We start from the raw sequence: 17,737 nt of genomic DNA, 5'->3' as shown, positions 1-17,737 counted from the left end.
GCATCGGTTTAAAAGTATTTCGAACCTTGATTTACTATGTGTTGCCTTTCCGGTGCCATTTTGATTTAGTCTACTCAAGAACGTTCTACAAAACCTGGTTGGTGTACCCTACTACGCTGTGGATGAAATTTTCTAGGCTGAATTTCGCAGACTGAAGGATAGAGGGCGTTAAAACATGACAGTAGAAGAAGCTGAATTAATGAGGTAATGTTATATGGATGGCTGTGTTGTACATGGGGGAAATGGGGATTGAACAGCAATACAAAACAAGCAAATAAACAGACAATAAACATTCCAAGTCAAGGATAGGGTTGTTATTCTCAATTGGAAATGCCTTGAACATCATTTCAACTTTCTAAATATTTCCCCAGTTGTGAAAAACTTTGAACTTGGAAATTATCATGATGTAACATTACTAGAATACTGTATATGCAGAAAAGTTCGCGGTGGTTTTATGTTCGAGGTTTTCGCGGTGAACTCTTCAGCGCGAAATTAAAACCACCGCGAAACTTTTTGCCCACCTATGGCTGTAGCTCTACTATTGTTTCAAACGCGAACATCACCGCAAACACGCAATTTTCTCCCTACTGCGAAATAGAAACCCTGCAAACTTAAGTACATTTGCAGTTTGATATTTCAAATAGTTTCTAAATAAATGTAACATTGTCCTGCGATTATTTACCATTAATTTTACCATTTTTGTAAAATAGTGTTAATGGGACAGTGGGCTTTAGAATAAAGCAATTTGGACATTCCATTGCATCATGACATAAGGGCCACTAGTGTCCAGCAGTGAAATATAAAAACATAACAAATTCTAATGTGTGGGTCTTGTTCAAATAATAAAAGTTGTTCTAAGGATAAAAGTCCAAGCTGAGTAAAGAAGGCTATTTCAGCATTTCCTCATAGATTATGTAAATACTCTCCTCCCAAGAGCTAATCACTAAGAAATCATGAACATAGCATGTTCAGAACATGAGATATCAAAACCGGAATTTCCGCTGCAGTACCATAACACACTGCTAGGGGCCCCAAAATCTAAACCTCTCAAGCTTTCCAAAGATGTTTTCAGATTGACAATTTTGACACTTTGGAAGTGATTGAAAGCAACCGCGATTCAACGTTTAGAAAAAATATAGTTTCTACTACTTTTCTCTAAATGTTTAATTGCGGTCGCTTTCAATCACTTCCAAAGTGCCAAAATTGTCAATCTGAAAACATCTTTGGAAAGCTGACACCTTCCACCATCTCACTGGCGATTTTGTTTTGTCAGATGTAGTCGTTAACGCAACTTAGAAAGCGATTTGTCGGAAAATGGCTGATACGAATCTGAGTTTCAATGCGATTCACGTGGTTTGATTGATCGGGGTGCAAGGCAATTTCTCGAGTTATCAATGCAAATAGACATGACCTTCGCAAATACAGGGCAAATCACAATGCTTACATTTCATCGAGGTAATAATCTCTCTTGTAATCCAAAAGCAAATACAGCATTGAAGCCTTCCACGGCCCTGCTCTATATAAGGTCACGAACCAGCTGTTAGCCTTGAACTACTTCCTGTATGCCAGACTAGTCAGTACAGGCAGGAAGTAGTTTGCTCCTGTTTTTGTAACATTACTTTATGTCCATGCATTCGTAACAAGTTCAAGATCGGCATTTCAGGGAACTCAGAGTAGTTAAATCTTATTGTCTGAAACAATTGACCTATATTTTTGCAAAATCATTTCCCTCAGAATAAATTCCCAATACCTGAGCATTCGAAAAAGGGTTTTATACTAACAAATTGTGAGACAAACTGGAAATAACCATAATTGCTTTAAGAAAAAATCAGTAGCTGTAAATCCTATCCTTCGTCAGTTTATCCCAGAGCAAGGTGAAAATGTTGTTGAATACTATTCTAGTATTGTTGATATGAATTTTCCTCCCATCAAGAAGCATTGTTATGCTCTGTACCTACTACTCGACCTACTCACCTAGGTCACATGATAAATCTGACCAATCAGCGGCCGGTGGTGATCTATCCCACCTCAGGCATTTTGGGCGGAGGTCTGAAGCCGTCACGATAGAGGACCGTCTTATTTCCCGGACCCCTAAGACGTTTTACAAGACATTTCTTGCCACCTTCGGCGCTCAGACAACAGGAGAAAACTTCCGGAAGGGTTTTACGGCAAATTCGGACCCTGTGTCCTTTCCCAGGTGCGTGGAGTGACGTAGTTTTGGTGGTAGATTGTTCATTTTTGTTCAAGTTCTTCGGTCGCCCTCCCTCCGGTTTCCCTTCATCTGAATCTGACTGTGACCAACGTGTTTGATTTGTTTATGCGTGGTTGTCATCGCTTTCTTAAGACTCCCATATGTCTTAAATTCTGTCTAAGTAACGTAGAAGTTGTTCTGTACAATAGTGTCTCTATGTATGAATCGCCAAGGTGTAAAATTATACCAGAAACTCGGTCGTAATTTCCAGGAATGCCGTGCAAAATTTATTTCGCAACATTTCTGCGTCATCGTGTTGTTGTTGTGTCTCGTTCTTTTTTAAAAGATTGTCTTCTTTCTTTCCTTTCTTTCTTCCCGCCAAAAGCAGGGCTTGAAGATGAGGAATTACGGAGAGTATGAGCACGATGACGGGTTCAGTTCGTACTCGGACGAGGCCAGTTTGCGGGGTCGCAGCTCCATAGCCAAGTGAGTTTACTGGGACCGTTTGTTTACCTAGGGTCAGTGGTTGGGCTTGTCCCAAACTGGGACGTGTCGTCTGACACACCTGTCAATCACTCAAAATATGGTTTTCGTAACTAAATCAATTATATAAGTATTTACGTCAGGATTTTTTGGGTACCAAAGTATATAAGTTATGTATGAATATGGTGACAAAAATCGCATAAGTAGGCCGCTAGAAAAGTGGTTGGGCCTGTCCCAAACTGGGATGTGTTGTCATACTCTGCTGTCAATCACTTAAGATACGATTATCGTAACTAAATCGATTATACAAGTAGTTATGTTAGGATTTGTTTTGGTACAAAGTAGGTACATGTAAGTTATGTAATAAGTAAGTCACTTGTATCCAGGCTATTCTAAGAAAGCAGTGGTTGAGCCAGTTCCCAAACTGGGACATGTCGTCTGACTCAGTTGTCAATCACTCAAAATATGGTAACCAAATTGATTATGAAATTACATACATCAGGATATTTTGGGGACTCAGTATGAAAGTTATGTATACCATAAGTATGGTTACTGAAATCACATATACATGTATCTAAGTAATTCTAAGAAAGTAGTTGGTTGGCCTGTCACAAACTGTGACATGCCGTCTGAAGCGGCTGTCAGTCACTCGACATCTCGTGCACAAATGGATTAAGAATGCATTTGCTTCAGGAAGTTGTTCTTTTGAACATGCAAGTTACTTTGGTTTGTAAGTGGTGATTTTCTAAATCAGGTGTATCCAGGTAGATCTAAGAAAATAGTGGTTTGTCCTGTCCCAAATATGGGCATGTGTGGTCTGATTAGCTGTCAGTCACTAAACATCTCGTGCACAAATAGATTATAGAAGAATTTATTTACTAATAGCTGTGCTTTTGAATATGAAATTTATACTTGATGTACAGTGACGTACATGTAGATAGTCACAAACTCAGGAATATTTGGATAATTACGAAAATGCCTACAGCTATGACATCACTTGGTTGATTAATTGCCCTTAATTATTACACCTTAAGGTGTCTAAGAACCCAGGTCCTTCTACCATTAAGGTTTTACATCTTGAACCAGACACAAGCAAGGCAGCCTTATAGCCATTCAGGAAACTCTCGTCTCAAATTTCTTCCCATGGTGGTTATGGATATCTGATATTTGTATAGATCTCTGGTATTTTGCAAGACTTAAGACAGTAAGTAGCCCGTGCAAGACTAGACAAGAAGTCCTCTGTGCCTGAAAGACTTGGGAGATTTTCTTGAGGTCATTTCTAGCATTTGTTCGAAGTCAACTGAAGCAGTACTTTGTCCGTACCATGTGAAACCCTATTTTTGCCCCATTGTTTATTTTTACGCTCCACCAACCCACAGGTATTTTTCAACCAGTGTTTTCTTTGACTTGTGAGTTTCCCGACTTGTCGCAACACCCTCGGAAGACGTTTGCTTCGTCCTTGAGGATGTTTAAGATCTGAACGTCATCCTATGTAGAATTTTGAAAGTGCAGACCTAACAGGTGATTTAGTGGACAGGTGTTAAGATCACAGGTGTGTTCCTACAGGTGTTAGAGAAGTCAGGGGTCATGTGATGTGTTAGCAGAGGCGTGGCCCTACCTGTGCATTCTCAGGCGGTAGAGTCACTTGTACAGGATGACTTTTTGTAATGTAAACACCGGTTTATCTATTTCTTCTTTGCACTGAAATAGCAGAAAAATATGAAAGAAATCAATCTAGAATGATTTTTCTGTTAATAGTTGTCAAAGCGATATTATTGATATAAACATTTACATTAACCATTGTTTGATCAAAAATCAGTGAATACTACTACTACATACAAAAATTGAATTCTTACCAACATATGTTTCTTCACATGGCTTTTTTAAAATTCTGAAAGGACATTATGTCCTATAGTTTTGTGACAAAGCAACAGATTCATTTTTCATGTTTAACTTTTACATGTAGTTATGTTTATTTATGTGTAGATAAAAGAAGATTATTTCTAAATAAGGCTATTACCTTAAAAATGATACAACTTTGATTTAGAAATCCTAGTTTCTGATATTTTTTCACTGAGCAAGGAAGAGACCCCAGGAGATTCGGCAAAGGAGAGGGATTTTCAGAAAATCAGTTGATTCATACTTGAGTACCTTAACTGCTGGCAGATTGAGGTCAGCATTAGGAGTAAGATGGCTAACCTGCCATATGTCTGGGTCAAAGGGTTGTTTTTAGCGGTCCCCACTGGACCATTTGCTATGTGGGTAGAGAATAATTATTATGAATGTATGAAACAAAACCTGTACATGTGTCATGGGACTTGTTGAACACATTTAATATGTGACCCTCACCATGAATCAATTTTTACTGCAAGAAAATAAAATTAAGATACTGGTAGATTTTGGTTGCCATCTTGTTAACTCTTAATAACTTATTGAACAAAAGTGAAAATCTTACCCCAATTGAATGACCTATTTTGTACATGTACATTTTGTATTTTTCACCATGATCAACATGGAATCTTACATTTACAAACTGCAAACCACACAAATTCTTATAATCTGATCTAATGATTGTACACATTTTTAGGTTGAATTTTGTATATTATTTTGTACATTTCTCTGCGTTCAGGACTTTACATACAACATTATACAACAGTTTATGATTTATATATGAACTTTGTGGTTATATTAATTTCTAATTTGGGACAGGGGGAAACAAGTAATTGAATTAGGTGTTGTACTTGTCAAAAACTGAAACTGCATTAGCAGTAAAAAAATCAGTTATCTATTTTAGTGTTTCATTGAGGTGTTTGATAACCCAAAAGTATAGATAAGACTCGTATTTATAAATTTTCCCCATTTGGAACACCCTTTCCTTCACAGTGGTCTCTCCCTTTAGATAAAACCTAAAGCGAAGCTATTTCAAATGGTGACATGTCACATGGCTCTCGACATGAAAACGACATTTAGCGTCCCTCGGTTCTCATCAGTGTACCACGCTGTCGTCCAATGCTTTTTCCATTTCCTTGCTATTGTTTCATCAGGGGCCTGGGAAAGGCCTTCATTTGTAGTTGGTGGGGGAAATGGGAGTTGTAACAATAGTGTTTGTTATGTCTGGTACATTATATGTAGGGCTGAAGGTCTCAGGAATGGATTTTTTGCATTCGTTAGTATTTCTTATAGCATTGGAACTTGGAAGAAAACAGAATTTGTACCGTGTATTGTTATAAGTTTGCATTGTACAATGCACTTACATGTTGTTTATTCTGCATTTAAATTTTAGTCAGCCATTGTTACTTTACTTGTGACAGACTGGCTCAGAAGTATTTGCATGACCTGTTGCAAAAAATTGCTCCTAACTTTTCATGTATTTGTTTGTCTCATGAGACAATTATGTATCATTTTTGACAATTATGATATAAGAGGTTCCAGAATTAGAAGAGAAGAGTATTATTGTGACTTGTCTGATATGTACGTACAGGTAGTTACATGGTCAATAATGCTATTTCTCACCTGCAATAGAGGATTGTGGAATTTGAACTTTGTCAAGTAGGTGTGGCAAAATTGAACACTGTCCAAGAAAGGGAGGCAAAACACTCTTACCTGTAATAATCATTAATTACCTTGACTACCTGCGACATTTGAAAATAATTATCATGTCAGTTGTGACGTATACAGAAACGCACTCAAGTTGAACATGTGGTGTTTACTTTTTGGATGTTACAATGCCTTGCCCAGACTTAGTTGTCAGATGGAAAATAACAATGCACTAGTTTTTTTTATATGTTACATATTAAACAGTACAGTGTTAGTTCCACTTTGCATTTTACGTACAGGCATAATGTGGATACAGGACGTTACAAAGTACATTTCTTTAGCTTTCAAAACAAACCTGTTTTCAAGATGAGAATGAATAGAATTATTTTGAAGCAGTTGAATCCATTTTATTATGATTCTATATTATTAATGGCCTTCATCTTCCCATCTTTTTAATTTTCTGACCAATATCATCTGGACTTTATACGTAATGGAGTTACACCTTTAATTGTAAGCCTTTTTTTTTTCGTTTCTAATGTTTTGCTTTCATAGTAACTGTTATAACATTCCTCCGTGAATAGTTTCATCAGGTTGGTAAGTCACTGAATAAAAATACTCTTTTTTCACAACCAAGGGATTTATTCAATCGACGTTTCGGTGACCCTCTGTCACCTTCTTCAGGGCAATTCTGACAAGGAAGAATTGCCTTGAAGAAGGTGACAGAGGGTCACCGAAACGTCGGTTGAATAAATCCCTTGGTTGTGAAAAAAGGGTCTTTTTATTCTGTTATAACATTTCCTAAACATCCTTCGTTCATATCTGTTAATGTTATTCTACCATCATATATACACTTTATCCCTTTGAAGTACAAATGTGTATGCTATTATTATCAGAAATCAATAAACAGAACCTGAGCCATCTGTTATCTTGCTGAAATAACCGGCTATAACATTTAGAAACCTGAGTAGAATTAAAATGTTTTCTGTCGGACACATGCATATGTAAGCAGGCTGTTCAGGAATGTTGTCAAACATAACATTTGTCTAATACTTGGTATAGAAGGTCACAAAGGAATACAATGTACATGTAACATGCACATGCACAACATGAATCTCCAAGCAGATGTAAGGATCTGACCGTATTTAATGCACATTTTTGCACCCTTTAGTATGTCTTTCTAAAGGTAAACCTTTTTAATTTTTTGTCAGGTTTTAGAAAGATATAAAGCATGCATCGCTTGATGTTGTAGAAACATGGAAAAGGTCAAAACGAAAAAATCCTGACCGATTCTTCTGCTTGCAGATTAGTAACATTTCTCTTTGACATGTTGCTATAACAGACTGTGATTTTAGAGCTCACAAACAACATGTACACATGTATGTACAAATGTTTTCTCTCTAGTCAAGGAACAAGATGTGTCCTTAGAATTACTAATGATAACAATGACAACCAAGGATATTCTATTTACTGGTTGTCCTTGGATACCCTTATTAGTAATATTACTTGTCCTTGGTATACTGCCTAGCCGTTTCGTATGACATAGTGTAAATTGATTGGCTCGGCAGTCTTGAGGTCTATTTGAATTTTTGGGTGACAAAAAAGTTAAAATTGTACAGAATATGTTTGTTACTCTGGCAATCGACGTTGAGAGCCACATGTACAGATTTCATCATACCGTATTCGTAATTGCATACATGTACATTAAGCTACGATAAAGATATAGCAGGGTATCGCTGGTATCACAGTATAAGTCGACTTACGCTAATCGGAAAAGACTTGATCGTGTTGGTAGATCTTCTATCTGATTTGCGAATCATGAAATTGCCAATTTCAGACACAGATAGACATTCCATGTAGCTTGTGTTACTCATCTTGTGCTATTACATCTCATGAATAATTAATGTGTCTCCCCCCATCTTAATATGCTTTTGGTGTAATTAACTGGGTAATTGCTTTGTATTAAATGGCTGTTTGTCCCACAGTTCTGTCCAGTACTTAGTATTGTACAAAACGACACCCTGAGGATACTTTAGCTCTTGATGCACCAGGTTTGAAATACTGGGTGCACATTTACTTTTGTGCGCCCAAAATTGGAGATGTGCATCTAATTTGCGCAGTGCTGCACCTAAGTAATGCACATAAAGGTATTGTTGATATTTACTAATTAGCAAGAAAATTACGTGCCAGGAAAATGATAAAGCCTTTGTTGTATTTCTTGTTTGGATTTTGAAGTTAGCTAATAGAATATGAGTAAATCACAACTTTTCAAACTTGGAAAATATGTTTGCAGCTTTTGCTGATATGACTCACCCATATGTTGAGCACCAAAAATCTTTTCTATGCACCTAAATGTTTGAATCCAAAAGGTCCTAAAAGTGAGTTTCTAGTCCTGTGGTGCCTCACCAAGTTGATTTGTTGGCTCTTGGATTTAGAAATAGATCGCTAAACTGGATGGTCAATATGAAAACATTTTAAAAGTTGTTTTTGTGTCCCTGTAATTACACTGGTAGGGTCTGCAGGGGTTTAGTGAGTATCATATTCTTTTAAAAACACACCTTGTGTAATTCACCACAAGCGGAATTCCATACAAAGTCGGCTGATTATGTATTGATTGATACATAATCTAGTGGAAAATAACACCGCCTTCTGAAGTTTAGGACTCCTTTAAGACATAAGATTCAGAGAACCAAGGAATTAAATTGGGGCAGCCTGATATGTAGGAAGTTTGAGTTCAAGCTTGGACGGTTCTCAGATTTTATGGAAAAACAATTTCACTGTCCACTTGCGATACCTACCAGACATAGATTTCGTCATGTTCCTAGCAATAAAGTTTCTATGTAAATCTGTCCCGGTTGATATTGGCCAACAGTTTGAATTTGAATTTTTTTGTATCATGGAATATGCATTTTCCTAACATACTCAAAGGACAAGATCCGTGCAGAAAAAGTTTTTTTTTAATAATCTTTGATGATCTACTACAGAAAATGCAAATGTTTGTCACTTAAAAATTCAACAACTTGTTTTTCTCTTGTACATGTTGCAAATCCTGTTTCCTATCAACTGTCCTTAACAAGCCCAGGAGAGCTCTATATGCCTCTTAATTGCTGATGACAAGAACTGGTAAACTTTGTCAAGGAAACAAAATATGCCGGCCATTGTCGGCGAGTAACCCGATCTATCTAGAACGTGGCGTTCCCTAGTGTCCTCGTGTTCTCCTAGACCCCTGGAGCGACTTGTTGTATGCAGCATCCAGTAGCCCTTATTTACGCTAACGGCCAACTCAAACCAATCGTAGCTCGCTTGAGACTAGCTGGAGATTACTTCCTGAAATCGATGAGTCCTCATATCCTTTACAGGGCTCAAAATACTGGATGCATGTGCACATTTGTGCACCCAAAATTGGAGGGGTGCACTGGCCATGGTGCACCTATAGACTGGCTATAGAGGCCAGATATTTGTGAAGGGTTACTACTTAATTCTTACTTTGTGCACTCAATATTTTTCAATGCACCTAAATTTTTAGGCTACATGTAAGTGCACCAGTGTACCTTTTCCCAAAAATAAATTTCGAGTCGTGTAAGCAGTGGCCAGTGGGCCATATTAACGGCCAACTCCAACCAATCGTGGCTCGCTTGAGACCGTAGCTGGAGATTACTTCCTGAAATCGATGAGTGTGGCGTAGCGAATGTATGTTACACGGGGGACTACAGCACAACATGACTGTTTCATTGGGTCGAGATTTCCTGAACACCAATCATTCTTTTGGGCTAGGAGTACTGGTGTAAGATAGCTGGCAGGGAGGCTTGGAGTATTGAAATGCAGTGATTGCTGTCGAGATATTGCAGTAGTTTAATTTTTCAAGTGAATCAGAATAGGCACATGGACAAGATAGGACAGTCCAGATGTGATACATCGCGAGGTGTTGGAGGGTATGTACTTGCATGTAAATTCTCCTGAAGTTAGTGGTATGCGTTATAAACATAATTTACATGCCGTTTGTTTAATGGAGGATGAAAAATAGTTGTTTGCCTATTTTTGTATTCCATATTTTCTCTGTTACGTACATTCATGTTGAATGCCATTGTTTGTTTTGATTGCAATTAGCCATCAGGCATGGATTTGCAATCAAGTTATTCATTTGAAATTTTGATAGGGTTCTATGCAGTTAGCATGACCTCATGACCTTTTAAGTGGTATTGAATTTTTAGATTGTAGATTATTTTTAGACTGTTAACAATTTTCTTTTTGGCACGTTTATACCTGTAAAATTAGCGCCAAAGTGAATTTACCATAAAATCTAGATTTACACCCTCATAAACTGTACATAATGGATTTTTGTAAAAAAAATGATAACACCCCCAGGACAGGACACAGTGGCTAAGGGCCAGTCACCCTGGTAATTGGATGGATATGGGTCAATTAATCCCTAATGGATTTGTCAAATGGTAAGAAAGATGTACAGGCAACTTTCCAATGGCAGGGCTCGAAATACTTTCTTGTGCATTCCTACAGTACTTACTGCTGAAGGAAACAGTCAAAATCACTTGCACTAGACAAATGCTACCCGTACTTCCACTTATTCTCATATTCATCTTCTAGTCTTCCAAACAGGTGGCCTGGCTTCATGACACCACATTCGTTGTAGGTCGTTGTACGATTTTGATGTCGCAGTATTTTCAAGCAGGCTGTAGTAGAACCTATGTGTCATCTTGTTAGTTCCAGGGCTCCCATAGTCTGCCTTGTTTGGTGATAGGAGATTATAGGAGCCTTGGAACCAACTAGGATGGTACACTCAGGCTAGTACACTTAACCAAGAACCGACAAAAAACTAAGGCAGCCTTCTCCGTAATATTAGGCAGCTGAATTTTTTAATGACATATGCACGAGTATCAAAAGAATGCCCTCAGTTTGCGATTGCACAACTTTTTGGGCCCGGGCCCTTACAGATTGTAAAATCAGTACAGCGGACAAAAACCTGACAGGTACAAACTCATAAATTCAACACATGGACAGTACTACAGGTCAGGTACAGGTAGACACCAGAAATACCTGCACAGCTTCAATTTTACCTGCACTATAAACCTGTACATTCATGTATATGCAGGACTGGTGGTGTTTCCAGCCCTGCAATGGCCTGAGGAAAATTCTACAAAATGATTATCAGTCGATAAACAATGCTAATGGAATCCCTGGTAGCCGTTGTGTGATGGGGGTCTTTAGTCAAGGGACGCATAAAAATCGTTACCAAAATACACATGGGTGGAGATTAAAACCATAATCAAGCAGTTTTGAAAAAAGAGGATGAAAAATCGATGGTAGAAAATTAAGATGAAGGAAATGAAGAAGAAGTTAATGACTTGTGGATAATGATGGTGTTTAGTGTGTGATAAAAGTAGTGTTTTTCTCCCAGGAGTTTTGTTTATTATTTTCCCTCTTTCTTCCAAATGCTTTACATTTAGGTGCACTTTAGACCTACAATGTTATACAGTCGTGCGATCATCGTCGTAGGTGACGGTTTTCTTTAGACACACGGTCAGGAAATATCACGGGACCCCCGCGGCACAGAATTCCATTGATGTGCACGTGTGACCCAAAGTGACCTCTTGAACCGCTTGTTTTCGTCAAAAGATGAAGCTTTTACTGACTCTGCAACAACTGTTGCCCTGCAGATGAGACGTTGAGAACGGTGCTCAACAAAGAATTGAAGAGATTGAGGCTGGTACAGAGACGGACGGGATTTAGCCCGAGTTCGTGGCCGCCGCCGGGGATGTCCCGGGGATCGAGATATAGGGGCATACTAGAGAAGTAGCCACTGGTAGCAGGGCGTCGCGCCGGAATATAACCGGTTTCGGATGAGAAAAATATGTTTCCATTGCTGACGCCATTCATATTTACAAAGAAAACGATAGAAACTTTCCTTCCCGGACAGGAAACAGCACGCTGTAGGCTTATTAGCATATCACCCACTTCCGTCGCCGGCGACGATTCTTCTTTAGACGAGAAAAACACAGCCACAGGCCCCCCGCTGAACGTCGTGCGACTGGGTCCGAGGTGGTCGCACGACAATTCAAGGATTTCCCGTTTATTGCCGTCGCACGATTGTTTTGATCGTCTTTAGACGGCCAAAAAATACCGTCGCTGGCGACGTCGCCCACGACGATGATCGCACAACTGTAAAATGTCGTAGGTCTAAAGAGGCCCTTAATTTTAAGAGAAAAGTGTTTCTCATTCATTTTTTTGGTTAAAACTCATTAACTGTTCTTAATTGTTCATAGCATGCATTGTGCAAAGGTAAAAAATTTAGAAACTTAGAAACTGTATAAAATGTGTTATTCTTACTTAGCTTGCTTTTTATTTATCTATTCATTTATTTATGTATTAATCTTTAGGGTGGTCCCTTCAGTTAACAATGTAACTGATTTCCAAGGGAGCCCATAAGTGTATACCTTAATGAATATTTTGAACTTCCATGCATCTAAATGTTTTGGATTCCAGGTCTAAATTCTTCCTAACAATAGCACAGGTCAAAGGAATCCCTTTCAACTGCGGTAAAGATTGACATATCAATAATAAATAATAGGCATTGTAGCGCATGCCTAAGTAATACAGGATTAGGCATGGCTCTCCTAAATGGATTGGGGTGGGGGGCTGATTTCATCTTTTCAAAATACCTACATGTAGGTACACATACCAGTCATATTAACGCTACTGATTTATTTCCTTGCTTTCTAGAAAGTACATGTAACAAGCTTGTATTGACAAATTTCAACGTCAATCGTTTAATTACGTTACTGCATACGTGTAAACATGGCCCAAGCGAAATGCCTCCGACCGTACTTGTATCAGGGCCATAAAGAAGCGTACTAAACCATATACGGGTCCATATATTTTCTAGGGCAACGCCAGATTGTGACCCTTTTATGTGGGCGGTACAACATAACTGCCCTTGCAAGTCCTCATTTTGTGACCCCAATAAAAGAAAGATGAATGTGTAGGGAAGAGAAAACCCAGTAAAGAGGTTTAGGGTTTTAATGCCTCACAAGGAGACATGCATGCCGAAAGAGCTTTCAATGTGCTGGTCTCATGCATAATATATGAGCTGTCCAAGGCTATTATGGTGGGTGTTAAGGTATTGAGCCATACCATTGCATGTTGTGTACTCCTGTGTGCTTTTATGACAAGTTGTCCTATTGATCTCAATCAAGGACGGAATAGTCCATTGCTCACTTTCAGAGGGGTAGATTTGCTCGTATATTTTTCCTGTTTTTGAACTATATGTTTTGATACTTTTTCTCTTGCATATACATTTTTTATTGAAGTTATTGGTGTGAAACCTAATTTTATTAGATTGATAAGGAATTTTCATTTATTTCCTCTTGTCATTTTAAATTCACATTTTGGGTTCAGTTTCTTAAACAATACATGTAGATTGTTTTCAACTTGATTTCATCTACTGTAAATGCAGATATGTTCGCGGTGGTTTTATGTTCGCGATTTTCGCGATGAACTCTTCCGCGCAAACTTAAAACCACAACAAACTCTTTGCCCACCTATGACTGTAGCGCTACTGATTCTTCAAACGTGAACTTAAAACCACCGCGAAAACTCAAATTTCTCCCTACCGCGAAATAAAAACCACACGAACTTAAATGCATTTACAGTGTTTAGCATTTGACTGGCTGTCAAGTGTTTCCTAAATGTACTTATTGTTACTTTGTCAACTATACTGTATACACTTTGACAATTAAGACTATTACTGGTAATCATGTCCCAAACATGTAGTTACACTTACAGTAACTTTGTACATGTCCAACAACAAATAAAGGATCAGAACTACATTCCATTTAGATCCTGCACTCTGTCTACAGCAGTGCTCTGTTGACTCATCTATTGTAAATTGAGAAATGCCAACGTTAGTCAGGCATGTCGTTAGTTTTGTGTGGGTACAAAGTGGTGGTAAAGCCAACATGAAGGAAACGTTGATACCAACAGTAAGCCTGGATCTTAACCTTATTCTTCTCTGTAAACTGAATGTGGCAAGGGGTGTTCCCCACTAGTTTGTCATCTTTAACAGAAGTCAGTGTAGTTAAGTTTTTATCTCCATAAAAAAATGGAAATATAGTTTTGGGTGTGTCTGTTTGTCTGTCTGTTTGTCTATTTGTGTTTCCGGACTACTGTAGTCAGCATAACTCAAGAACCTCTTGATGGATTACGATGATATTTGGTATGTGGGCGGGTGTTGTGAAGCCGAAATTTAAGGTCAATTTTGGGCCCCCTGGTATGTGACCTTGGTACTGCAGCAGAAATTCCATTTTTGTATCTCTTGACCTGGATGTGCTATGGTCTTGTTATTTCTGTGAAATATGAGGTACAGGTATTATTTTTGGTGTATGTCACAGTATGTGTGTTTGTTTGTCTGTGTGTTTCCACACTTACATTGTATTTCCACTTGTTAGGCATGTAGAGGACATTGACAGGAAGTTAGATAAAAGGTCCCCGAAAGGTCCCAGAATATGTTATCAAAGGTTATTTCATATTTTGTTGTCAATTTCCTGCTATATGCATGTCTGTTGCATTATTGGAGCCAGTGGGGAAAAATGCATCCGACAGATTCAGCAAAAAATTCACAAATTTACGAAACTCCCAATACTTCCTGGAGGTATGAAATCTTCATTTTCTTATTTTCTTTAAATATTTTTTGCCTCCCAGATTTCAATTTTAGTTTAAGTTGTGTAATATTCAAACAGCCACTTTTCTGAAATGAGAACCCATTGCTAAAATGTCAGTCAGCTGATTGATGTTACACCAAAAATTTATTCAGACACACGCCTAGTGATTCGCAACCCAGAACAGTGGCTATCTTGTTTATGCAAAGATACAAAATAGATAGCATTAGCTACATAAAGGTAATGTTTATGACACCTAGAGCTGTGTACCTAAACAAATTTTAGGTACAGGTACAGGTACACGGGTTAAGGTACAGGTCCGGACCTGAACCAGTACCTAAACTACTTGTTCGGAAAATGCCAGATTTTCAATAAGGACAAAAGCATGTTTGAACTGGTAAAAACATGATATTTGATTGTGCTAGATATTATTTTTATAAAAACACAGATGAAAATTTGACTCTGGACAGCCATGCAAATATGTTTTCTGTGCTTTAGAGTGGCTTTAGAGCACTGCCACAGTAATTTCATAGTAATTTTATCTGTCAAAGTGGCCATCCCCTGAGTCAGGTCCAGTACCCATACAGCAGGGTCAGGTATTTTGGACCTGTACCTAATTGATTGTACCCAGTACTGCATCGGTATAGTGTACCCTACACAGCTGTAATGACACCATTTGTTATTTGCTTGCATCACCACGACTGACTGACATTTTTTCGTGAAAATAGATGCCAGTTTTGATCTTGTTAACCTTCTCCCTGCTGCTTAACCTTTTAACCAATACAGAATTGGTACCCAAGGGGTGACCTTAGAAAGGACAAGGTTAATCCTTAAAAAAAAAAGGTTCAATAATTTCTGAATTAGTGCTACCATGTGGCAGTATAGACCAAATAAAGTCGACTTTATTTGTGTGCAGTGTGAAAAGAACTTGTGGTTTTTATCAGAATTCAGAGGATTTTTTTTAGGATTCACAAAATGGGGCCTTTTTCAGTACTCTTATAATGCTACTGATTTTTTGTGTGTCACTCGACATGCTGGCCTGTTTTCTGCAAAACATCAGACTAAGGAACAGAGTTGTCAAACAAGACATCCGGTGACTCCTTCCTTTCCAAGTTCTAGACAGTGAGTAAGGTTTCTTGTCTGGCGATCGGGAACTTGGGGCATTCGACGGTCAAGTTCTCATGTTACTGTCGCTATGTGGCCGAGCAGCATTCCTACCAGTCAGTACTTCATACAGAAACACTACGGCTCGTTAGGTACCCACGTACATATATATATCATTGGAGGCATTCAAAAGGGGTTTTGCTTCCCAGGCAGTGTTACTGCTGTTGCTACATGTAACTTACATTATTCCTTTGAATAGTTATAGTGTGTAAGTCCATACTGATGTATTTTTTCATTCTCAAAGTCTTATGAATTTGCTATGTAACTGTTAGCTTCAATAGAAATAGATATTTGTATTATTAATCCTTACACATCTCTTGTTACTCTCTCATTACTAGGCAGTATCAGTAAAAATGAAAGCAAAATAAAATAAAAATTCACTTGTTTTTATATAAAGTGATGCTGAAAATGCTTTGATGGGTAATATACCTTGGCTTATTTACATGTAACATCTTGTATTTTCTTGCATTTGATTGCTAAATAAAAAAATAAAAAACATAATGTCACAATGTCCTGCCATACTGTAGTTAAGAGCAACACTTGTAGTGGGTAACGGACCATGAATGTAATGCGTCCTTGGGTACCAAACGTGCTACAAAAGATTGGCCTGTAAGTACATTTTGCGTAGGTATAACTTCCTCCTCAATGCCTCCCAATACATGTACAGTCTCTATTTACAGCCATGCTTGAATAGGGCGGGCCTTTTGTTTGCACAGTGGGTGGAGTCCCATTAAGAAATGGGTGTAAAAACAGCTTTGCATCTTAGTGTGATTAAGAAAGAGAGCAGTAGATACTGTGCATACAAGTGTAAGAAGGAGTTATTTATTTATAAGAATACATAGAGGTTTAGGTTGTATAAATGCTGAGGAAAAAAAGGAGTATTAATGCAAAAGGTTACAAGTAAGCTTTAGAATAATTGTTTGACATGCATGCTTTATGGTTAAAGCCACTTGTGTTAAGAAAGGTGTGCATTGACAGCTACTGGGTGTGGGCCAGTGTGTTTACTTGTTTGGTCAACATAAATAAAACACTCAGCAACATAGGCAGTTTGTTTCCTAGTTACCTCCCCAAGGACACTACCACTGTTTTCTTTTGGTATGTTGGTTTGTGTCTAAAAAATAAATGTGAAAAAGTTTGATTGAATGTGCAGAGATATTGAATTGTCGAAGAAGTGATAGGATTTTGAGACTCAGAGATTTAGATTTTCCTGAAATTTTTGCATGAAACTTTATCTATTCTATTGTAAATAAAGCAAACGTTGGGATAATTGATTAGACATGGTGGGCTGTTGGGGAGACTGCCGTGGTCCCTTGGGTGATAATGTCCTAGAAACAAGGACAGTTTTGGGGGACAGACCAAAGCCTTGGATCCAGAGTTATTGATATGAATACTATATTTCAACAATTTTGAAATAAAACAAAGGACACATTTTTTCCTAGGAAAAATCCCAAGGTACTATGCTGCAAAAGTCTTGGTGTTTCTTACAAGGAAGTAAGTGTCCACAAAATGATAAATTGATTGAGATAAAAGGTCTCTTAACTCTAGCTTGAAAATTCAGCCGAGTAGTTCAAATAAGAAAGGCAAACAACAACTTTTAGCTGGGTATGGATGAATTAACCTTTAGCACACTAAAGTAGCCATTCGGCACCCAGTTTCCTATTGATTACAGAGTTAGGCAGCAGGGAGAAGGTTAAAG

General features: G+C 38.1%; 1 protein-coding gene across 8 annotated transcripts in view; it reads left to right on the top strand.

Annotated features, from left to right (window-relative positions):
* Positions 1–2,002: 2,002 nt before the first annotated feature.
* LOC136422057 (epidermal growth factor receptor kinase substrate 8-like) overlaps positions 2,003–17,737 on the top strand; it is a 53,286-nt gene continuing 37,551 nt past the window's right edge. For 4 of the 8 annotated variants that reach the window (XM_066409684.1, XM_066409683.1, XM_066409686.1 and 1 more), the window contains exons 1-2: positions 2,003–2,197; positions 2,580–2,677. In XM_066409684.1, the coding sequence (XP_066265781.1) occupies positions 2,589–2,677 (89 nt within the window). In that variant the 5' untranslated portion in view covers positions 2,003–2,197; positions 2,580–2,588. The remainder of the gene's footprint in view (positions 2,198–2,579; positions 2,678–17,737) is intronic. The other 4 variants (XM_066409691.1, XM_066409690.1, XM_066409688.1 and 1 more) reach the window with 1 other exon arrangement.

Source organism: Branchiostoma lanceolatum, chromosome 16 (assembly GCF_035083965.1).
Source record: "Branchiostoma lanceolatum isolate klBraLanc5 chromosome 16, klBraLanc5.hap2, whole genome shotgun sequence".
NCBI lineage: Eukaryota > Metazoa > Chordata > Leptocardii > Amphioxiformes > Branchiostomatidae > Branchiostoma > Branchiostoma lanceolatum.
Note: the sequence above shows the minus strand (reverse complement) of the source record. Positions and strands in the feature narration are given on the sequence as shown.